A 24,227-nucleotide genomic window follows, 5' to 3' on the forward strand; every position below is an offset into this window, starting at 1 on the left:
CATGGATGACTTTGATTGGGCTGGAAAAGTTGCCGTGAATTCCTGGTTTGCTGAATGTTAATGATCAGGAATGACTGTTGAATTTTGTCAAATGATCTTTCTTTGTTTATTTGGATGACATATGGCTTTTCTGTTTTGGCTTGTTCATAATTTGGTTTGTTAACCTTGATTTTAAATGTAAAACGAACTTTGCATTCCTGGGATAAAGTCCACTCGGTCATGATGTATTGCTCTCTCTCTCTCTCTCTCTATATATATATATATATATGTATATATACATACCTATATATAAAATATGCAACTACACACATATGTAATAAATACCTATATATAAAACACACCACTACACACACATATGTAAATATATATACATGCATAGTTGGATTCAACTTGCTAAATGTTTCTTAAGAAGTTTTATGTTTATGTCCATAAGGGATGTTGGTTTATAGCTTTATTTTCTTGTAATGTCTTTTTCTGGTTTCAGGGAAACAGAATGAGTTGGGAAGTGATACCTCGTTTTCAATTTTCTGGAAGGTTTTGCTTGTAGAATCGCTATTATTTTCTGCTTAAATAGTTGTCAGAATTCACCAGTGAAGCTATTTGGGCCCGGAATTTTCTCTGTGGGAAGCTTTTAAAACATACGTTCAATTTTAAAAACAGATTTAGGGCTAATCAAGTCACCTATATCTTCTTGAGTTTTGGTAGTTTGTGTTCCTCAAGAAATTTGTTAAAGTGTTCAAAATTTTTGGTTAATTATTGCCCAGAATATTCCCTTATTATCGTTTTAATGTCTGGATTATTAGTGATGTGTCCTCTCTCATGCCCTAGATTTGTAGTGGGTGTCTTTTCTCTTTTTTACTTTCTTTCTTTTTTTTTTTTTTTTTTTTGAGACAGCATCTCGCTCTGTCGCCCAGGCTGGAGTACAGTGGTGCAATCTCGGCTCACAGAAACCTCCGCCTCCCAGGTTCAAGTGATTCTCCTTGATTCTCCTGCCTCAGCCTCCGGGGTAGTTGGGATTACAGGTGTGCACAACCACACCGGGCTGATTTGTGTATTTTTAGTGGAGACAGTGTTTCACCATGTTGGCCAGACTGGTCTCGAACTCCTGACCTCAAGTGATCCTGCCACCTCAGCCTCCCAAAGTGCTGGGATTACAGGCGTGAGCCACCATGCCCAGCCTCTTTTTTTCTTGATCAGGAAGGCTAGAGGTTTGTAAATTGTATTGATCTTAAAGAACCACCTCTAGGTTTTGCTAATTTTCTTTATTGTTTTTTCAATTCTCTGATTTCTCTTGTGTATTATTTCTTCTGTTTACTATAGTTTTAATTAACTCTTCTTTTTCTACTTTCCAGGTGAGAGCTGAAGTATTTGATTTGGAACTTTCTTCTTTTCTAATGTTAGCATTTAATGGTATCAATTTCCCCATAATCATTACTTTAGCTTCATCTCACAAATTTTAATATGTCATTTTTTCATTTTCACTCAGTTCAAAATCTTTTCTTATTTCCTTTGAGATTCACTCTTTGACCCGTGGGTTACTTAGAAGTGTATTGTATAGTTTGAAGAGGTTTTCTATATCTCTTTCCATAATTGATTTCTAATTTAATTCCATGCTGTTTCAAGAACATTCTTTGTATGATCTGAATCCTTTAAAGTGTACTGAAGTGTGAGGAAAGGCTGGGGGCCCATAGGGGCCTGACCAGGCAGAGGAAGAAGTGTGATCCTTATCGTGAGCCACTGGAGGGCTTTCAGCAGGGAGAGATTTGGTTTGGATTGCGTTTCTTAATGAGCATTGTGGCCGTTGTGCCGAGTGCAATACGGACATCAGGGACCAGTTTGGAACTACAACCGTGGTGTGAACCAGGGTGTAGCCAGAGTGAAGGGGAAGTAGGTGGATTTGGGAGCTGTGAGGGGGCAGGAGTGATTGACCTGGTGTACACGGGGTGTGAGAGGTGAGTTGAGGGGCCTGAGATTGAGGTTTCCCAGAGTGGGGTCTCCAGGGAAGGGCATGAGGGTAACTTTGTGGCAGGATCACAGATATCAGGGGTGTGGAGGGGTGGAGACGAGGGCTAGGAGCCTTGTGTGCTGGAAAGAGCCCTGGGCTAGGATCAGGGCCGGGTTCGGCTGTGTTTCTGCAAGCTGGCCCCTCCACCACTCTGCACTTTTGCTTCCTTGCCTCTGAGATGGGCAGTTGGCCTCGACCATCCCAGAGTTTTCACAGCCTGGACAAGGGAGGTCTGGGCATGAATCTAGAAAAGGTGTCTCCTCCGGAAAAACAAACAGTAAAAGGGTGCTCTTTGGTTGAAAACCGAAAGTTAAGGTTCAGTATTATGTGCTGTCTTGACATCTGGCAAAGCCAGGAGGCCTCGGCAGGCCTGCCTGTGAGCTCCCCTTCTCCCCTTTCACTCCACCCCTGTGGAAGAACCTCCCTGGCCAAACAACCCTCAGTGAGGGGACCAAGGGCGGTTCCTCTTATCCCTACGCTTGTAAGGTTCCATTTCTCGCCAGCCTGCAGCATGATGGAACAATTCAATTACACCCTCCCGCAGAAGCCAGGAGTTGCCCCACTCCCTCCGTGCTCCAAAACTGCCTTCCCGCAGCCCTGGCTGTTCGCTCAGATTCTCAGTGCACCCTGTCCCGTGTGGCCCCGCATAGCGTGCAGTGTCATCTTTGTGGGCTCTGAGCACATGTGTGTCGTAACCTGCTGCCAGCCTCCTGTCTGGTGTTTGGTGATGTGTTTGGCCATCTTTGTAACCACAGGGCTGGAAGCCCTCCCTCACTGATGGGTAAATGAAAAGTGATTAAAACAGCTCTTTTCTTGGAGCGGACACAGCCTTTGCTAGGGTAGGTAGTGGGGCCAGTGTAACCGGGGCTGAGTTTCAGACCCCACATGCCTCCTTGGCTACATGCCTTGGGCCAGTGTGCAACCTGGACACCTGTATCTGGCAGCTCTCTCAGCAAGTTCCATTTATTTGGCCGGTGCTAAGATCAGTTCACCCTGATACCTGCCCTGGGGGTGGGTCACATGATCATTCTTATTTCACAGATGAGGGCTCTGTATGTGGTGGGGTGAGATTGGAACCCAGTCTCTGGTTGGCCTGGCTGAGTGAAGGTGTAAAGACATGAGCCTGGCAGGGAAAGGGAGGGGAACCGTCTTGTTATTGGTTGGGCATGGCCGCCTGCACAGGCTCCTGTAGGGCTGGGGTAAGGTGGGGCAGGGAGAAGAGGAGTGAGCTGTGAAAGCTGCCTTCAGCCACAGCAGATGGCCATGGTGTCCACTCGGCTGCGGCTGCCTGGCCTCTGCCATGCCAGGCCCTCGAGTTCGCCCAGCTCGCCTCCACCCTCTGACTGGAGAAGAGGCAACTGCTTTCCCAGGAGTCTTTGACTAAAGGGGCTCCATGCAGGCACAATTTCTAGAGCGAGGTACTCTCCACAGTGACGGCCTCTTGCCGATTGCCCTGGGCTGCTGTTGATTTCCTAGAATAATCCAAAGAAAAGCAGTGCTATGTGATGAAGTGGGTATGCACTTGGGGCTTGGGGCAGAACGACAGTCAAGTCTTATTGGGGGATAAACTCTATGGTATTAGGCTTTTACTCCCTTCTGTGTCCTAAGCATGGGACAGTGCCTGAAACATAGTAGGTACACAACAAAAATCAATTAAATTAAAGAAAAAATGAAGTCCCATCTTCTCCGGGTCTCCACAGGTGTCCTTAGGCAAGTTATATAACCCTGCTGCATCTCAGTTTCCTTGGCAAAGAAATTGGACAGTAATAGCACCTCATGTGGTTGTTGCATTGATTAAATAAGGTGACATAAAACAATAAGAGCTCAGTATTATTACTATCATTGTGACCTCAGTCACCAGCAGAATTGAGGCCCCGTGAACACTCACCCAGGTCACAACAACCACATGTCCACAGCGCTTGCTGCAAGCCTGGCATTTTCCCAGGCGCTTTAAAATAATAATTCCCTTAAACCAGAAAACAACTCTGTGAGCCAGGCTGGGTTTTGTCTGTTAGGTTTTTTTTAAAAAAACACCATTTTACAAAGGAGGGGGCTAAAGCCCACAGAAGTGGTTCTGGCTATAAAATGCAGCTAGGGAGTGCTCCCTCAACTCTCCCTCTCAAAGAACGGATGTGAGATGGCACAATCTGTTCTCTGAGGGTTTGAAAAAACTCACCTGTTAATCTGTCTGGGCCTGAAATTCTTTGTGGGAAAATGTCACTAGGACACTTGAGACTATCTGTATCTTCCTTTGTCAGTTTTGCTGAGAGAGGTTAAGTCACTTGCCCAGGCAGGTGGGGAACGTGGGCCCAGGCAATCTGGCTGCCAAGCCTGGGCTTTCAACCGTTACATTTTCCTGCATGAGGTATGATCACCTTCTACCCATGAGACTTTGGATAAGTCACTTTTCTCTCTGACTCTATTAATAGTACGGGGATAGTAATAGTACCTTTCTGGCAGGATTGTTGGAAAGATTAAATGGTTTCAGAAACACAGGCCTTGATACTCTTGAGCCTTTGCCCTGGGTGGCCCAGGCCTGTCTCCATCTTGGCCCAGGAGGAAGCCCAGCCCTATGCCCAGGGGTCACAGGTCACTCACTGGCTCTCCAGGTCCTGGATAGTGTCAGGGAGCGGAAGTCCCTGGGTCTCCGGGAGGAAGAACAGCACAACCAGGCTGGAAGCAATGGAGATAACGCCATAGAGGAGAGGAGGCAGCAGGGGCAGGGCTTGGCGGCTCATCAGGATCAGGGGACCCATCATAGCCCCCAGTCGGCCCACCGAATGCAGAATGCCATCTGCTGTCATCCTGTGGGTGAAGGGGAGGGCCCAGATCCCTGTTATAGCTGGCCCTGTGACAGGAAGACAGGTTGGCTGGGCCCGTGGATGCCAGGGGAAGGAAAGCTGGGCTGAGAGAATTGCCCTCCTCAAGGCCTCCTCTAATACCACCTCCTCCATGGAGCCTACCCAGATTTTCACATCTAGTGTTTCAGGGGAAATCTATAGGGTCCACCTCATTTTCCCTGCTCTTGGGCAACTTAAGGGCTTCTCCATGCTCCTGCTAGGCCACTGAGCTCCCAACTCAGGCTTTCCATATGATGTCAACAAAACCAATAAATGCTTGTCCAAACAACAAATTTAAAAATGGACAAATGAGTGAGCGGTGGAAAGAACATTGGGCTAAAAGTCTGGAGAACTGGAGTCCAGTCCTACCCTTCTGCTGAGTCAGCCCTTCACCCCGAGCCTGTTTACCCAAATATCAAATGTGGGGGTGGCCAAGACTCTAGACCACTGGTTTTCCATCTGTGTTTTGTGATGCCCTTGGGCTCCAAGGAGGTGACCTGGGGCTCTCTTGGGGCAGGGAAGAAGTGGTGGGAAATGAGTTGAGGGTCCCCACTGCCACCAGAGCAGCTCTTGGTCTCCTTATCAGGGTTCTTATAAGATTCCACCTGGACAGATGACTCTGTGGTTCAAAACGGTGTGAAAACACAGGCCCAGATGTCCCCAGGGCTCTGCTGCACTACTTCTGTCTGGGCCGAGACTCTCTGTGGGGAGGAGCTGTCCTGGGGGGGCCCTGAGCGGCCCTGGCTGCATTTCCCTGACTACCAGGCCCTTGTTTACCCTCCCCACTGCCCTCCCAGGATGGCTCTGCTGGCCCTGGGGCATGGCCTGCAGCCCAGCTTACCGCAGTGGCGTTGGGAAGAGTTCAGCCTTGTAGATGGAGAGGCAGGTTAGGCTTATCCCAAAACATCCCTTTCCCAGCACAGCAAAGACCACACGCAGGGTCTGCAAATCTGGGTATAGGAAGGGAGTGAGAGTGGGGTTTGCCCCGGAGGGTCCCCAGGGGCTAGTCAGTGTGTGGCCAGCCAGCCTGGAGCAGAGGGGCCCCTGGGCTCCCTACAAGTCCCCAGCCCTGATGGCTTGGTGCGGGGCTGCCTTGGGCTGGGGTTGGGGCACAGAGCATAGGATGTGATATCACGGCAGGTGGGCCCGAGGGGCACAGGCAGAAACCCAGCCAGGTCTGGGGTGGCTGAGCCTGGCCGGCTGTGGAGGCTGCACTCAAAGCCTGCCCCCCGCAGCTCCTAGGGTCCCGAGGTGCCTCTTGCTGTGAAGGAGAGAGCGCCAGGCCCAGCCCATAGCAGCTTCCCTGCTGCCCCCAAGCCTGCCTGTGTGGGGAAGGCAGCAGCCCTGCCTGGAGGCAGAGGTCTGGGCCACCTTTTGGCTGCAGGCCTGGCCTCCCCAGTGTGTTGTTCTGAGCAGGCACCTGAACTGCTGGGAGGGGGCTCGCCATTGCCAGTTTACTTGCAGCTGCTCAGAACTTGGGCTCTCGCTGCAGCCTGCAGGGCCCCGGCTGCCTCCGTCCTCACTCAGGCTTTCCCCTGCCAGCCACAAGGCACCCTCCTGCCTTCCTTCCAGCTCTGCTGCCACCATAGGACGTGTGGCCCTGTCTTTTTCCCCCAGTCTCCCACCCTGAGCAATAAAAGGAGACATGGAGCGGGATTCCAGATCCTCGCAGCCTCCCTCATTCAGAAAGAAGACAGGGAGGCAGCTCCCGGGGCCAGGGAGGGGATGTGGCCCCACGCTGAGAGCAGTAGGGTGGGCGGGGAAGCAGGGCCCTGTCCCACCACCCAGGCCTCCCACCTCACCTTGCGGCACCAGCATGTTGGCCAGAATGGCGAGGCCGGCCATGACCTGGGAACCTGCCTGGATGGTGCGGCGGCCAAGGAAACTGAGCAAGAGGGCAGTGGTGGCCCGGCCCAGGAAGTCCACAGCCCCAAAGAGGGCCTGGAGGAGGAAGATGTCACGGCCCAGGCTCTGCAGGTCGAAGACCAGCCCGTAGTAGGAGATCATTAGAGAGAAGCTGCGGGCAAGGCTGGAAGTCAGGTCCCGGCCCTGCTGGGGAGAGGGCGCCCCAACAGCAACAGCACCTCCCACCAGGAGCTGCCTGGAAGGACACGGCCTACCCCAGACGACAATCCCGGGCTTGTCTCGGCCAGCCGTCCCAGAAGCCTGTTAAACTCAGGACACAACCCCAGGCTCAGGCTCTTCCAGGAAAGGGCAGGCAGGGTGGTGCCCCCATCCCTTCACATACGGGCTTTGGGTCAGGGGCAGTGATAGACTGGGGCATCACCTCTCTGGCTCCCTGGCTGGGAGACTCGGCCCTCTTCAGGCTGGGACCAAGCCTGCCCTTGGGGGTCTTTGAGCTGCCCCTCACTTCCGGCCTAGCCTTCTCTGACTTTGATTCCAATAACCAATCACACCGTGCCAGTTCCTTTGTTTTGGAAGACGGGAATCATGGCAGGACGGGGCCTTTCGGGAGACCCTGGGCTGCACTGCCCAGACCGCATTCAGGATGGAAAGCCTGTCCCCCAGCCCCTGGGAGTGCTGCCCCTCCTCTGGGGTGAGCAGCCTGTGACTGCTTCACGGGGCAGAGGGACCACCTAGAAGGGCCCCAGCTCCCATGCTCCCAGGGGCTGGGCCGGGCCCAGGCTATGGCTGCATCTCCCCTTCCCTTCTCTTCTCCATCTCAGGGTCTGCTTTCTGCCCACTCCCCTACCCACCAGCTGAATTTACAGTATTTAAATTCATGAGTAGCTGAATTTACAGTATTTAAATTCTCGTGGTTTGGAGACCGGATTTGGATCCACAAGTGGCTGCAAGGTAAAATTCTTCTCCGCCAAGTTTAAAATCTGTGCCCCTCCCTGCTCAACCCATACACTCCTCCCAGCCCTCCCCTTAGGGGTCACCTGATTGCATCACCCAATAAACATTGGACAACACCAGCCCAACCACAGCAGAGTGAAATCGCAATTCATGCACAAGCCGCAGTGTTTCATGAAGTTTATGTGAGTGATGTGAGAGTCACTTGGCTGATGCTCAAAAGTGGCCGATGCTGGAGCCTTGGACAGATAACAACTAGGTTAACAAGTCAAGACAAGAAAACCCACAAGGTCACCTGCTTCAAAGCCTCTAATTTGAATAACAAAGGTTGCAGAGCCGGCCCCTGAGGAATCCTGGAAGGTTTTTTTTTCTTTTTTTTAAACAGGTCCCGGGTGTTTGCAGCAAGAGCACTTCTTCTGATTTATCAGAAAAAAACTGAAGTGTTTTAAAAAAGGCATTTGATCTATCTTTGTTCTAAGATTAGGAAATATTTGCCATCATAACCCACATGTGGTTAAATATAGCATCAAAGAAACGTTTTCCTAAGCTTTAGTTTTATTTCAACATGAAAGTCCCAGTCAAACCTGGTCCTAAGGTTTTTTTCTTTGCTCTGTCGTCCAGGCTGGAGTGCAGTAGCACAATCTCAGCTCAGCGCAGCCTCTGTCTCCTGGGCTCCAGTGATCCTCCTACCTCACTTTTTGATTTTCAGTAGAGATAAGAGGGTCTCACTATGTTACCCAGGCTGGTCTTGAACTCCTGGGCTCAAGCGATCCTTCTGCCTCAGCCTCCAAAGTGAGGGATTACAGGCTTGAGCACCACGCCTGACTGGTCCTTGCTTTTTAATATGCTCTTTCGGATGTCAGCGGAACTGAATTTGTTTTAAGGGCCTTTTCCTGGGCCTAGATGACCTTGGGTCCTGCGGTGGGCCAGGGTCTGGTCGTGCGGGCCCTGGGCGGTGACAGTACTAGTAAGCCAAGTGCTAGCGCAGCCCGGTTCCAATGCAGGCTCTATCATCTTGGGCTTGTTGTTTACCCCTCTGGGATCCCCGTTCCCCATCAGTGAAGTGGGGTTGCGTGGAGGCGTCAGTGCATGCGGGTTCACCCTCTAGGAGCATGGCCATAGACTCTAGGAAAGTGGTAAGTCTCTAATGCTGACAAACAGTGGTACTCCTCGGCCACGGCTGGTCCCCTGGCTTTAGGGACCTTGACTCTGCCTCTGTCTTGGGACCTCCCTGGGACCTTGGGACCCCCAGCCTTTCCCTCTAGCTTCCTGCAGATGGCAGCCTCCAGACCCCACCAGTGCACAGTCCCTTTCTGGGGTCTGCCAGGACTCCTGCCTCCTGGGGCTGCCTGCGTCCTGTCCCAGACAGAAATGCACCCCCTTGAGGCCTGCGGGTGCTCTTTCCCCCAGACACCCTGCCTCCTGCCTATCCCAGCCCTGCCTTGGGGAGGGACGCCAGGATGGCGTACTTCACCACCAGCATGGCGCAGCTCCTCCAGCGGAGCACGGGCACGCAGAACAGGTCCAGCACCGACCGCGGCTCCTTTGCAGCGGCTGCCTCCTCCTCCATGCTGGACATCAGCACCTTCCGGGGAGAATGGGGGTACTGTGAATGGTAGGGCAACGGCCCCGCCCCATCCCCTGTGCCAGAGAACTGTCCAAGTGGCCAGAGCGACTGGGAGCCTGTCCTGCGCCTCAGCCTCTGGAAGCCGGATCTCTAGGGGAGGGGCAGGGATGGAGCAGAAAAAGTTATCTCCAGGCCCTGGCTCTTCTGCAGGTTTGACTCAGCCCTGGTCCTCTCAGCTCTAGCTTGCCTCCTTCTGGAAGTCTTCCTTGATCCTCCCGCCCCATCTTCACTCTAATCTCTGGCAGCACCTGCTTCCTGAAAACAGCTACCTTCAAATAAGCACATTCTGTTTCCCCAGACACATCGAAAAGCCCTGTGAGGTGGGTGTGTGCCACGTGCGGGTGGAGGTGGTGGGGGATGGAGGTGACGGTGTGGGTGCTGTTGATAATGACAGTGCTGTTACGGATGGTGACAATGGTGGTGACGGTGGTGGAGATGTTTTGCAGAGATGGTGGCTGTGGGGTTAGTGATGGTATTGGTGGTGCTGGTGGTGATGGAGTGATGGCGGTGAAGGTGATGGTGGGTGTGGACGGTGGTGGTGCTGTTGGGGATGGTATTGGGATTAGTGGTGGTGGTGGTGTCTGTGTGGAGGTGGTGATGGAGGTGTTGGTGGTGTCTGTGGAGATGCTGGTGGTAGTGCTGGTGGAGGTGGTGCTGGAGTGGGTGGTGCTGATGTTGGAGGCCACATGGACGATCCATCAGTGCATGTCCTGTCCCAGGTCAAGTCTCACAGACAGCAGCATCTCACCTCTATGGTCAAGTTCTTGGCCTCCTTGTGGCCATTTATCCTGGCCACCTTTCTGAGCTCCTGAAGCGCTTGGTCTGGTTTGCCCTTAATAATCAGCCACCGGGCGGATTCTGGCAGCCACCTGTAAGGAGACAGGTGTGTAGCTGGGGTGCACGCTGGGCTCTCCCCCGGGGCGGGGTGGAAAGGGGCAGTGGCATAGACCCTTCAGCTGAGATGAGTGACGAGTAGGCAGATGCTTCTGTGCTGCTGTTGTCCAGCTGGGAGCCTGGCAGTCCCCGATGGTTTCAGAATAAAGCTGAGTCCCATTGCCTGGTGGCCCACCTTCCCACCGGCCCAGATGGAGGTGGCTCACCTGGCTACTGGGGCCTGCCCACCTGAGTCCTGCACACAGCCAGGGCACAGGTGGCCTGGGCATGGGTGTCCCTAGAGTTGGCTGCTTCACCAGTGATTCTGGGGCAATTTCTAGGATAGAAAGGTCACTTAGTACTTTTTTTTTTTTTTTGAAATGGAGTCTCACTGTCACCCAGGCTGGAGTGCAGTGGCGCGATCTCGGCTCACTGCAACCTCCGCCTCCCAGGTTCAAGTGATTCTCCTGCCTCAGCCTCCCAAGTAGCTGGGACTACAGGCACGCACCACCATGGCTAATTTTTTTATATTTTTAGTAGAGACTGTGTTAGCCAGGATGGCTCGATCTCCTGACCTTGTGATCCGCCCGCCTCAGCCTCCAAAGTGCTGGGATTACAGGCGTGAGCCACCACACCTGGCCTGTTTTATTTATTTATTTATTTTTTAAAGCACGTTTAAAACATTCCCAGGCAGAACCAGGTGATTTTATAAAACCAGTCTATTTCTCCCCAACCACAGGGGCAGATGGGCCAGAAGCATTTTGCTGGTGGAAGGCACAGGATCTGCCCAGCCCACCGGCTCTCAGCCCTGTTTGCAGGGAAGCTAAGAAGGACTTCCGGAGGCAGTTTGACGTAGTGGTGAAGAGTTAGCCTGCCTGGGTTCAAATCCTCCCTCTGGCATTCACCGGCTGTGTGTGACCCTGGGTGAGTGACCTAACCTTTCTAGGTCTCGGTCCTTCATTTGAAAATGGCGGTAATGGCATCATCTTCCTTATTAGAAGATATGTTAGTAAGCACCTGGTACACACCTGATCAGTGTGGCAGGGATGGCCTAATTATTGTAAGGGATGGCCTTCCTCTTCACTTGTTGATCTGTGTATGAAATGTAAGCTTCATGGGGCCCCTGGTTTTTGCCTGTTTTGTTCACTTGTGTCCCTAGCACCTAAGACCCCCTGCACCGATCTATGTCTCCTTCCTCAGTGCCAATCCAAGGAGGAATTTCCAGACCTCATGGATTTTTGCAGCCCCTAAAACTGTAGTGACAATGATCTATTTTCATATCCAATGTTGGTTCGCACTGTATGTGAAGGAGTGAAGCTGGTGGGTGGGGGCTGGTGCAAGCGTTGGGGAAGGACGATGCCCACAGCCTCAGCCCAGGGGACGGTAGCGGTGGGGCCTGGGGGACTGGGAGAGCGGCTGCTTCCATTGTGCCCGAACTTCGGCCCAGTGCCCCTGGATCTTCCAGTTTTTCCAAAGAAGGTAAAAATACTGCTTTTGTTTGTTTTAAAAATCTTCTGATTTTTAAATGTTAGCAACTAGTTACAAATATATTTTTTAAATCACCATTTGAACCAATGCTGTGCGGGCCCATCTTGGCCTGTCTGGGCTGGATGGGAGCCACAGACCTTGGGCTGCAACACTCAGCCTAGGACTGCCAATCTCCAACGTCCCTCCCCAGCGAGGGCCCCGCTCATGCCACGGCCCTTCTGTGGCACTGCATGGTTCTGGACCTCCTGCCAGCCAGAGAAGTGAAAGTGAAGGGATGCCCTCCCACCCTGGGTCTCCTAAGGAAAAGGTCCCACATCATACTGACCAGGATATCAGGGAGATGGCAAAAAAGGGCACTGATGCTGCCAGCTGGAGGGTCCTCCAGTCCCGCAGGGCAAAGGCCAGGCCACCCAGTGCCGCCTGGCCTGCGCTGAAGGCACATCCCACCACCGTCATGGTGGCCGCCCTCCTGCTGGTCATGGTCCACTCCACCACTGCAGGATGCAGACACGTGCAGGTGAGGCCTCATGCGGCGGCCTGAGCCCCATTCTCTCCTGCCACCCCCGCCCCCATGGCAGCAGTGCGCTGAGCTGGGCACTCACTCAGTGTTAGTGAACTCAGAAGGATGCCGGCCATCCCAAAAGCGGCCACGAACCGCAGGCCACAGTAGATGACAAGTGTTGGGGCAAAGATGGTGCTGGTGCCCGCCACGGCCAACTGCAGGCAGCACCAGCTCAGCATCGGCTTCCGCCCAAACCTGTCAAAGGAGAGAAGCACACGGGGCCTGGAGAGGGGCCCCTGAGGACGTGGATATGTGGGCAGGCACTTGCCTTCTGGGAGTTCGACAACGCCAGGGGGTCTCCTGCAGGAGGCTCATCTTTCTTGGAACTTTTAGGGGTACACTCAGAGTGTTTTTGTTATAAAAGTGGCAGTACCTTGCCACGGGAGGGTGCAGTTCGGTCTCAATGTTTAAGAACATGGGGTTTGGGGCCGGGCACGGTGGTTCATGCCTGTAATCCCAGCACTTTGGGAGACTGAGGCTGGAGGATCACTTTAGGCCAGGAGTTCAGGACCAGCCTGGGCAACATAGTGAGACCTCAGTCTCTACTAAATAAATTTAAAAAATTAGCCAGGCGTCTGTGGTCCCAGCTACTTGGGAGGCTGAGGAGGGAGGATGGCTTGAGCCCAGGAGTTCAAGGCTGCAGTGAGCTATCATCATGCCTCTGCACTGCAGGCTGGACAACAGAGTGAGCGTCTGTCTCTAATAAATAAATAAAAAAGAACACAGGTTTGGGCATCAGATGCCTGGGTTTGAGCCCCAGCTCTCTCCTTCCTGGGTGACCCTGAGCATGTGACTCAACATCTCTGAGCCTCAGTTTCCCCATCTGTAACACAAGGGCATCCATAAGGACATGCCTCACGAGATTGCTATGAGAATCAAGACACGGGGCAAGGGGCTGGGGAGTGAGGAGGCTGAGACTTTGCAAGGCACTGCTCTCATCTGTGCGCTGTGAAAGGGGTGCTCATGGGGCGATACAGAGCCCTCGGCCCTGCCCAAGTGTCCTGGGCCGCGGTGGCCTCCAGGCTGGCTGAGCATGAACCGGAGACTGCATTTAGTGCCACTCAAGCCCATGCTGCTCAGAACGGAGATGCGAGGTGGACCTTGGCCATGCCTGTCTGAGCAGCATCCAGGAACAAGGACACTTGCTTCATCCTCACGACAACCGCATGGGCAGGTGTGAGGCCCCACTGCTGGGGGGAAACTGAGGCCCAGAGAAGGGAAGAGATCTACCTTGTAGAACAAGACTGGGTGTGGTAAGATTGGGATTCAGACCCAGGTAGTCAGACCCCAGAGCCAGTAGGGTGGTGGCAGGAGGGAGCGGGAAGGCAGTCCTCCATTCCTAAAATAATGACTGCAAGTCTGCCATGGTGCTGAGCTGGGCTCTGGGGCACAGTCCCTGGGTTCCTGTGTGCTTGTGGGGACATGGACAATAAACAAGACTTAAGCCAGCTAGTCATGGTCAGAGCCAGGCACGGTGATGAGGGAAGCAAGGAGGGGCTGGGATAATCATCCCTGGGGCTGGGCAGGAGTCTCTAGCTCCGTGGCCTGGGAGGGCCTCCCCAAGGAAGAGCATTGAGCTGTGGCCTGTGTGTGGGCACCAGGCAGCATCGGCAGGAGCTTCTGGGTGAAGCACAGTCACTGAGGCGCTCTGCAGGGGTGCAGGGGGCTCCAGGAGGAGGCTGGTGGAGCTGGGGGTGGGAGGAAGCCCAGCGCAGGGCAGGGGGTGGGCAGAAAGGGACTGTCCTCAGTGCAGTGGGGCCCTTGGAGGACTTCCGGCCAGCTTTTATTGACCAGATCAACCTCCAAGATTTTGCAAAGTCATCCAGTGCTGTGGCAGCGTGGACGGCCACTGTAGAGGACACCTGCGAGGGGTTGCAGCCTGCCTGGTGGGAGGAGATGGTGGCTTAGGCAAGGGGATGCTGTGGCAGGGAGGGGCTTGGGCTGAGTGTGTCCTAGAGGAAGAGCCAGGAGAGTGTGGGGTGAGGAAGGGAGGCCGGGGAAAGCGCAGGTGCAGAGGGGCCCATGGGTCGGGGGTCCGCGTCCTCTGATGGAGGCTGCTAGGGGAGTGAGCGGGGGTGGCGAGGAATCAGCAGCTCAGCTTCCACAACAGGAAGAGAGGGAGGAGGGGGAGCAGGAGGAGGGGGAGCAGGAAGAGGGGGAAGGGAAACAGCTTCCTGGGAGGTGGAAGGAAAACCAGCAGTGAGGATGTTCTGGAAGCCAAGAGAAGAAAGTATGTCACAGAGAACGCTTCTTCCCGCCAGCAGGCCTGGGTTTCAGTGTCACCTGCTATGAGACATATCCAGTCCTGCCAGCCGGCCCCGGCGTGCCCATCAGCTGTGCCCTGTTCCCTAGCCCCCCCCACGTTCCAAGGTGGCCTAACTTACTGACCTGTGTCCTGAGCCCTGCTTGGCTCCAAGCTGGAGAAGAGCAGGCACTTGTCTCCTAGCCTCCCTACCGCCCCTTCCCCCATCTCTGCTGGGGGTGTCCCTTGCACCTGGCCAGTGTTTGGCCGACGTGAGGCTTCTGGAAAGGCTTTGAGACTGGGGGACAAAGGACAGAGGAGAGGAGGATGGGGAGCCAGGACAGCTCTGAGGCACAGGGTCCAAGCACGGCCACATGGAGGAGGCCTATGACCTTCTGGCTGGAGTATGGAAGAGGGAATGGGGGCAGTGGGAGATGGTCTGGGGTGACCTCCCTGTGAGGGGAACCAGGCCAGGGTCTGGGGGGACTTGCTGAGGTGGGGACCCGGAACAGTCTGTGGGTTGGTGGCGATGGCCAGGGGAGGGAAGAAACAGAGGAGGCAGGAGGGAGATGGAAGGGGGATGGGGTGCTCGCCTGACATTTCTGAACCTTCTGCCCCATAGTCTTCAACTCTGTTTTGAGGGAGCTGGGAGCTGGGAGGAGCGGAGGCACTCACCGATAGGAGACGAGGCCCCAGATAAAGGAGCCCACCAGGATCCCGGACATGAAGATGGACTGGCTCAGGGGCTTCAAGCCCTGGGAGCTGCACACCAGGTCCCACTGCAAGAGGAGGGTGCAGTGGCTCAGCTCGGGGGGTGTGGAATCGTGGGGCTGGGTGTGGCCGAGGGACACCTGGCCAGCCTGAGCCCTTGGGGCCAGCCACCCACACTAGGGTCCCTGGACTCCCATTGCCGGGTCACAGACGTAGAAGGGACCTGCTGACCATGGGGCTACAACCCCCAAGGGAAGCCCAGCTGCAGGACAGAGTGTGGCCTGGCTCTGTGTCCGCCAGCTGTGTGGAGGCCTCTCCACGGGGCCCGGTGACCCCCTCATGCAGAGGACAGACTCTAATGGGCAGCCGGGCCTTGAAGGGGCAGAAGTGGTATGAAAATGAACAATTTCTGGGTAAAAAGAAGTGTGGCAGGCAATGTGTGGCTGTGTCCGGCAGTACCTGGCAGGGGTGGGCAGTGAGGTGGCAGGCAAGGTGGGCAGTGGGAGGCAGGGGCAGGGAATGGCTGGCAGGGGTGACATGACAGGCTCTGCTTCCACCTGTACTGAGTGCTGGCCAGGTGGATGTGGCAGAGCCACTGCCTCCGCTGGGCTATCCTCTCCTCTAGAGACGGAGCCATGACCTGGTCCTGTCATCAGCAGTGAGGGTGACTAGAGAGAGCTTGGCACAGTTCGCTGGGATTTTTACAGTGGCTCCAGCCCAGGGCCTGTCATCCTTTGCCTGAACACCCCACACCCGTCCCCAAGCCCGTCCTCCACTGAGGCCCGACAGCTCCCCCACCTGTCTCTTTCCCCTCCCACCCAGGCAGCTGCAGTAGCCTCCAGTGGGTCCCCCATGCCCTCACAGAGCTTGTCCACCATGCAAAGTGACCTCTTGAAAATGCAAGTCAGACCAAATCACTTCCATGCTCCAAACCCTCCAATGAGGATGACGATGATGAGGTTCTTTGCATTTAAAAGAAAATTCCAGGCACCGTGGCTCATGCCTGTAATTCCAGCACTTTGGAATGCCGGGGCTGGAGGATCCTTTCAGCTCAGGAATTCGAGACCAGTCTGGGCCATGTAGTCAGAGCTCGTATCTACTAAAAATTTTAAAAATTAGGCCAGGCGTGGTGGCTCATGCCTGTAATCCCAGCACTTTGAGAGGCTGAGGTGGGTGGATCACCAGAGGTCAGGAGTTCAAGACAAGCCTGACCAACACAGTGAAACCCCTTCTCTACTAAAAATACAAAAATTAGCCGGGAGTGGTTGTGCATGCCTGTAATCCCAGCTACTCGGGAGGCTGAGGCTGGAGAATTGCTTGGACCCAGGAGGCGGAGGTTGCAGTGAGCTGAGATTATGCCACTGCACTCCAGCCTGGACAATAGAACAAGATTCAGTGTCAAAAAAAAAAAAAAAATTAGCTGGGCATGGTAGTATGCACCTATAGTCCTAGCTACTGGGGAGGCCAAGCCACGAGGATCATTGGAGGCTGGGAGTTAGAGGCTGCAGTCAGTCATGTTTGCGCCACTGCACTCCAGCTTGGGTGACAGAGTGAGACTCTGTATCAGAAAAAAAAAAAAAAAAAAAAGAGAAAGAAAATCTCACTTCCAGAGCATGCCCCTGCACCTGCTTGTGGCCCCTTAGCACCTGTGCCCAGACGCACTGGGCCTTGTTCAGCTCCTTCAAATCCCAGACATGCTTCTATGCACGACCTTTGCTCTGTGGGGCGCCTGACCTTCACTGATTCCTCCCCTCACCATCCAAGTCTCAGTGTCAATGTTGCCTCTTTGGAGAGGCCATCCCCAACCATCTGCCTGAAGGAGGCTGCCCCTCCTCGCCCCTCGCAACCTTGCTTTTGTCCCCCATGCAGACTGCTGGGATTGAATCAGGCTCCAGGACACTCTAGTTGTGAAGCTTGGGACAGCCCCTTAACCTCTCTCTGTTTTCCTTTCCTCTGTTATTAAATGGGGACTGTCATAGGATCCATCCCACAAGACTGTGGCGAGGTTGTGGCAGCAGAGACCCATTGGAAATGTGTCTGCCGCTTCACAGGTACAGGGCGAGGCGGGGCTTTGCTGCTAGGAGGGGTTTAGATGTCAACTGAGTGAAGTCACCAGTGGAATGGATGCTTCTTGAAGGCTCCCTGCTCATCTTGGAACCAGAGCCCCGATCCGAATCTGGCCCATCATCACCAATCAGGAAATGGGCGTGGGGTGACCAGAAGTCTTTGCTTGGCTAATCTTTAGTCAGGTTCCTAAACCTTCTCCTGGGCCCATCTGGGTGCTTCCTCATAAAATCCAGTTTTAGCAAAGGACCCTGCTGAATCAGTTTAGTAAGAATCCCCTCTGACTCCAGCCTCGATATCCGATCAGGTTTCTCATCCTCCACCCACCTCTAGGGTGATGTCTGGTCACCCTGGCCTGTCTCAGCAAGAAGCCTGTTGGGTCAGTTCAGCCAGATCCCCCCTTACCCCTGACTTCCCCCTGCAGCTGAGTTGCCTGGGGTCATGGCTGATGGGTCATCAGGGCCGGGACCAGACGAGGCTGGCGAATGTCCAGGTGCCAGCATTCAGAGGTGCCTGTCCAGGTGACCCTGCACTTCCAGGAGCCAGGGCTGGCCCCATCTGTAGACTGATCCCTGCCGCCCACTCCCCTGTGTGTGGCTGACGAGGGGCTGAGAGGCTCGAGAGTGAGCAGGGTCTGAGGAAGCGAGTCCCTCCCAGGACTGGACCTTGGAGTCCAACCAACCTGATCCATGACTCTGACCTCCACTGGAGTGGCTCTGGGGGAGGCCCTACCTTGGCCACGATGGTGGAGGTGAAGACGCTGCGGTCATAGACCCAGCCGTCCACACACGGCTCCGTGTCGGCCTCACTCCAGCTGGTGGCCGTGGCATTGGGGTCCAAGAGCTGCCACTGTGGCTGGCGGAAGCGGCGGCATTGGTGGGGCTCCCAGTTGGGGCCTGGCGGGATGGAGATGGTCAGAAGGGCCTTGAGAGTCATGTTTGCGGGAACCGCAGAGCCGTTGTCCAGCATGTGTGTCCAGCATCGGTGGCCTGGGACAGCGGCTGAGAAGTTCTCCAGGAGCATCTGGGAAGGTATCACGAGGCAGGGGAGGATGAAGGTGAGGACCTGCAGGGTCTGGAAGAGGCCCATGCCTCCGGCTTGCTCCAAGAGCTTTGAGAATGCCATGAACAGAGCTGCCTCGGCTGAGCGGACAGCTGACCTAACTGCTGTTTGGAACTGGTTACAGCCACAAGATCCAGGGCCACCAGGACCTTCTGCCCTCCCACCCCTCGGCTGGGTTGAGGGTGGAGCACTGTCCAATAACCAGTTGAGTCGGTCCCAGGAAGCCCTTTGATGCCTCCGGGAAATTCCTCCTTCTCTTGTTTCCAGGAGTGACTGCGGATGCCCCAGCGCTCTGCGGAGGGGGTAACGGGACTAAGCTCACTCTACTCGGGCTGCCTGGGGCATCCGAACTGCCCACCAAATGTGGACCAGAGGGCTGAGCCACCTTCTGAGTTCTCCAGCACCAAAAGTGAAAGTCAGGCAGATTCTATTAAAAAAAGACAGGGTGCTTTGATGTTACTGAATTACAGTTTGGAAGAAATATCAACTGGGCTGTTGCCTCACTGAGTTGGTTAAAGTTTAATCTCAGCGTGGGCTTCTGAGTGAGGAAGGCAGTTCATGTCTCAGGACCTGAGGCCTCAGCCACTCCCCGCTGGCCAGTTGATCTCATTCTTAAATCTTTAGAATCTTCTACGCGAGGCCCTTTAAATCAGAAAACGGTCAGCCTAAACTTCATCCCTCCTGACAATTGTTCAAGGCTCTGAAGCCAGATGTGCGGCCTGGGAAGGGCCTTCCCTGGCTGGGGAGATGGTGCAGGTGGGCGTGGGAGAGGATGTGGGGTGGGCATGGGCTGGCAGGAGGGCCCAAGTCTGTGCTCTTTTCTTTCCTGATGTGAACCTCCTACCAGGCAGTGCCGGGGAGACCAGCTTGCAGACTCACTATTTCGGGAAGCTTCTATTCCGAGGTTTTAGGTTGCCTTTATTAGACAGTAAGCTCCCCCAGTGGAAACCATGGCTACCACTTCCTGGCTTCTCTTTGAAGCCCCTCGTGGGCCCGCAGCTGAGCAGGCGGGCAGTTGGGGAAGTGAGCAGAATCACGATGCTGTGACCCAGCCTCTGAGGCCAGCCCCGTTTCCAGGCTCTGCACGAGGTAGAGTGAAGCCAGCCCTCCCCCATGGCCATCTGGGTGGTGCCTCTTACTGTGCTGAGCTCTGGGCTGACCTCACTGCCTGCCCCCCTTCCTTCACTCCTTGTGGCAGCCCAGCAGAGAGACAAGGCAAATTCCCTTAAACAAGGAAACCGAGGCTCAGAGAGGACAAGGCAGCTCGCCCAAGGTCACTTGCCACAGTCCAGATCGGAGCCAGACGCCACAGCCTGAGCTTTCTCCGCTGCCCCTGGGCAGCTGCTGTGTGGTCTCCAGCCTGTCACGGACCAAATCCTGGCCAAAAGCTAGAATTCAGGATTTGGGTCAGAATGAGGGCCAGCCCGAAGTCACTTCCCAGAGCGCGAGAGGGAAGCGGCTGAGTCAGTTCCGGAAAGAAGTCCGAGAAGTGCTGGAAGTGTGGGTGAGGTGTGGGTGGGTGTCTGGACCCTGAACCTCTGAGAACCTCCCTGGAGGGCTTGGGGAACTCGGCCAGGATGGAGGCTGGCCAGGAAGCTGGGGAGCCGGATTCTAGGCCTGGGCTTCAAAGCTGGGGCTCCTTCTGTCTTCGGCCTCTCCAGGCAGGAAATCGTTACGAATTTTAAAATCGCAGAGAGGGACTGGGGGAGGTGGAGAACCAACCCAAATTAAAGCCCAGGAGGCCGCAGGAGAGGGACTCCTTGGACAGAGCCCCAGTCCAAAACAACCCAAAGGCCTAATCTAACGTGCAAAGAATTGCACCCTATTCCTGTTTTGAGCAAGCACCGAGCTGTTGGGGGTAGGCCTGGCCCTGAGATGTGGCCTTCCGTGGTGGCCTCCTCTCTCTGGCTCCTGGCTTCTCGCCTGCAGAGTGAAGTGTGTTTCTGTGTTGGTGTTTGCAAACCTCAGCATGTGCCAGAAGCCACTGGGGTGCTGGCTAGAACGCAATTTCTTGAGCGTCTGCTGCAGGGTGGGCTGGGCCCAGGAGTGAACATTTTAAAGTAAGTCCCCAACTGATTGCACCACACCGGGCCTGGGCCTTGCTTTGAAAATCTCTGGACTGGAGGTGGCTGCCGGAATCCAAGGTGTCCAGGAAGCCCTTCGATTCTTTCTCCTTCCTCCGTCCATATGCTTTCACGTTTTTTCTTCTTCCCTGCCCTTTGCCTGTCATGGACACCCCTAGGCTTTGCTTACAGCAGAAGGTCAAACCTCCTGGACCTGCCAGAAGGCTCCCGGAATCTCCAACTGACTTTCTGCTTCCAGGCCAAGGAATTTTTCATTTGTATTTTCTGTTTTTCTGAGGCTGCTGGGGGCAGGGCTTGGTGCAGCTGCTCTGCCACCTGGCGGTCACACCTGGGACTGTAGCCTTTCCCAAACTAGGCACATCTTGCCCAGGTGCCCATCCCTCAAGGGTCCTCAGGCAGGGGTGGGGAGAGAAGGGCTTGGGGAGGAAGGCAGGCAGCCCCCGATTATAGTTGTCAAGTCCTCTGGGGTGCCTCATTAAATTAATTTGTGTAATGTAAACCCCTGTTATTCATAGAACTAGAGTTGCTGTGGAGTTGACCTTCCTAGCCCAGGTTTCCCATCAATTAAACCAAAGACCAGCATGGCCCCCAAATGACCTTAGGCGGTTGCCTTCCCTGCTGTGAACTTCAGTATCTCCATCTCTAAGATAGGGCCTTCCACTTAAGGTAGTAAGATTAAATGAGATAATTAATGGGCCTGACAATAAATACTAGCCACCACAATCACCATCACAACAATCACTACCACCATCACCACCATCACCATCACCACAGTCACTACCACCATCACCACCATCACCGTCACCACAATCACTACCACCATCACCACCATCACCGTCACCACAATCACTACCACCATCACCACCACCATCACCGTCACCACAATCACTACCACCATCATCATTACCATCACCGTCACCACCGTCACCATCAGCACCATCACCATCACCACCACCGTCACTACCATCACCATCACCACCATCACCACCACCATCACCACCATTACCACCATCACCACCACCATCACCACCATCACTGTCATCACCACCACCACCATCACCACTGCCACTATCATCATTACCATCACCATCACCACTATCACCACCACCATCACCATCACTATCACCACCATCACCACCATCACCACCATCATCACCACCATCATCACCATCACCACCGTCACTATCATCATCACCATCACCATCACCATCACCACCACCATCACCATCATCACCACCATCACCATCACACCATCATCACTATCACCACCACCATCATCATCACCATCACCACCATCACCACCATCACTATCATCACCATCACCACCATCATCATCATTGTCACCATTACCACCACCATCATCATTATCACCACCACCACCATCACCACCATCACCACCACAATCATCACCACCACCATCATCACCATCATCATCACCATCATCACCACCATCACCATCACCACTACCATCAACACCACCATCATCACCATCACCAACATCATCACCACCATCATCACCATCACCACCATCACCACCATCACTATCATCACCATCACCACCATCACCACCATCATCATCATTGTCACCATTACCACTACCATTATCACTATCACCACCACCATCATCACCATCACCACCACCATCACCATCACCATCATCACTATCCGCACCACCATCATCACCATCACCACCATCACCACCATCATTATCATCACCATCACCACCATCACCACCATCATCATCATTGTCACCATTACCACTACCATTATCACTATCACCACCACCATCATCACCATCACCACCATCATCACCACCATCACCACCATCACCACCATCATCACCACCATCACCACCACCACCACCATCACCACCACCATCACCACCATCACCACCACCATCACCACCATCATCACCACCATCATCACCACCATCACCACCATCATCACCACCATCACCACCACCACCACCATCACCACCACCATCATCATCACCACCACCATCACCACCATCATCACCACCATCATCACCACCATCACCACCATCATCACCACCATCACCACCACCACCACCATCATCACCACCACCATCACCACCACCATCATCATCACCACCACCATCACCACCACCATCACCACCATCACCCTCACCACTACCATCATCACCACCATCAACACCACCATCATCACCATTACCACCATCATCATGATCACCCTCACCATCACTATCATCACCACCATCACCTTCACTATCATCACCATCATCATCATTACCACCACCATCATTACTACCACTGTCACAACCATCACCATGACCACCATCACCACCGCCATCACTATCACCACCATCACCATCACCATTACACCATTACCACAACCATCACAGCAGACCCATCGTTCTTCCTCTTTTTCTTTTCCAGTTGAAGCTGCAGTATTTCAGATCCAACTGGAATCACAGGGATTTCTTGTTTGACTCCTCCCTGAAATCCTGGAAGAATCTGGAGTCGGCAGAAGGTGAGGCTCTTTCTTAGTTTCATACTGCTGTAGGGACAGGGCTCTCCAGGGTCTCAGATCCTGACTCCAGTTTGATTGCTTTTTCCACTGTACCCTTGTAAAGATGCCCAATGATCCATCAGAAAGTCAAAGAAACATTAACCATAAAATATCAAATTATCCTCCTGCTCCAGAGAACAGGCCTCACCTCACTGAACAGGAGATATTGATGAGCCACATAAGGCCAAAAGCAGATCTCACCTCTTCAGTTCTTTAATTCCTCTTTGAGGGACATAAATTTGGGGACTACCCCTCCTCCACCAATAACACTACAAACTTAAATCATCTTTCTTCATTTTTGAATTCCTCTTCAATTCACTGCCCAGCAGCAGCTTAGAGCTCTTAGATCTTATTATGCCTTATAAGAACTCATTTTTGCGAATCTTCCTAAATTCACCCACGTGCCTTTTTGCAGGGAGGGAGGATGATAGGAACCTCCTTAACTCAATTTTCTTGTCTTTTCTTAAAGTGTACGTGTTGCAAAAATCACAGAATCATGTGAGGAATGAAAGGAAGGCCCCCTTTTCCCACCCTGACTCCAACAGTCCCACTGCTCAAAGGACCCCAGGTAAAACACCTATTTAAAACACCTACGTATTTAGAAATATGTCAACATAAATCATTATAATTAGTCATTTATACCTGAGAAGTCTTGATGTATACGATAACAACCAAAATGATCTCAAAGTGTGTAAAATGGCAAGTAAAAGTCCTTTTCTCCTCTAATCCCCAACTGCCTGGGGCAACTGCCACCAACAAGTTATACTCTTCCAGAAAAATCATAATGTACCTTCAAACACATTCTTAAAGTTTTAAAATTGTTCAATAGGTAGTAAATTCACATCGTTCAAAAATAGAAAACTTACGAACATGTGTAGAGTGAAGAGGCTCTCTCCCATCCCACCTCCACCCACCCTCAGGGAACCATTTTTAGTTTCTTGCGCATCCTTCCAGATTTTCTTTCTGAAAATATAAGCGAGGGGAGACGCACATTCTGATTTTACTCCTTTTACACAAAGGTACTCTTCCCCTTTGCGTTGATTTCCCACAACAGTGTACCTCGGACGCCTTTCCTCGTGCTTTGTGAACATCCTCCTTCCCATTTCACAGTAGCATGGTAACCCCCTGTATGGATTTACCATCACACATTTAACCCCCCTCCCGTTCATGGTCACTTGGACTGTGTCTAAAATTTTGATTTTTTGTTTGTTTGTTTGTTTTTGAGACAGAGTCTCACTTTGTCCCCTAGGCTGGAGTGCGATGGCATGATCTCGGCTCACTGCAACCTCTGGGTTCAAGTGA

The 24,227-nt window shown here is 53.4% G+C and overlaps 1 protein-coding gene across 1 annotated transcript; it reads right to left on the bottom strand.

The window, feature by feature from the left end:
- Positions 1-1,552: 1,552 nt before the first annotated feature.
- Positions 1,553-18,788, bottom strand: SLC22A11 (solute carrier family 22 member 11). The gene is made up of 10 exons (XM_007993799.3): positions 17,962-18,788; positions 15,130-15,233; positions 12,253-12,407; positions 11,976-12,144; positions 10,038-10,158; positions 9,132-9,247; positions 6,648-6,862; positions 5,687-5,795; positions 4,604-4,810; positions 1,553-3,477 (listed from the first exon to the last, which is right to left on the bottom strand). Exons 1-10 carry the CDS (start codon positions 18,352-18,354, stop codon positions 3,414-3,416), a joined length of 1,653 nt encoding a protein of 550 aa, XP_007991990.1. The 5' UTR covers positions 18,355-18,788; the 3' UTR covers positions 1,553-3,413.
- Between the last annotated feature and the right edge of the window lie 5,439 nt (positions 18,789-24,227).

Source organism: Chlorocebus sabaeus, chromosome 1 (genome assembly GCF_047675955.1).
Source record: "Chlorocebus sabaeus isolate Y175 chromosome 1, mChlSab1.0.hap1, whole genome shotgun sequence".
In the NCBI taxonomy this organism is placed as follows: domain Eukaryota; kingdom Metazoa; phylum Chordata; class Mammalia; order Primates; family Cercopithecidae; genus Chlorocebus; species Chlorocebus sabaeus.

What these genes read in the sequence shown, in the direction of transcription:
- SLC22A11 (XM_007993799.3), bottom strand. Translation starts at nt 18,354, where the DNA reads ATGGCATTCTCAAAGCTCTTGGAGCAAGCCGGAGGCATGGGCCTCTTC. An exon ending in CCTCCACCATCGTGGCCAAG is followed by an intron (nt 15,234 to 17,961) that starts GTAGGGCCTCCC and finishes CTCCTCTTGCAG; the next exon opens with TGGGACCTGGTGTGCAGCTC. An exon ending in CAACATGCTGGTGCCGCAAG is followed by an intron (nt 5,796 to 6,647) that starts GTGAGGTGGGAG and finishes TCCTATACCCAG; the next exon opens with ATTTGCAGACCCTGCGTGTG.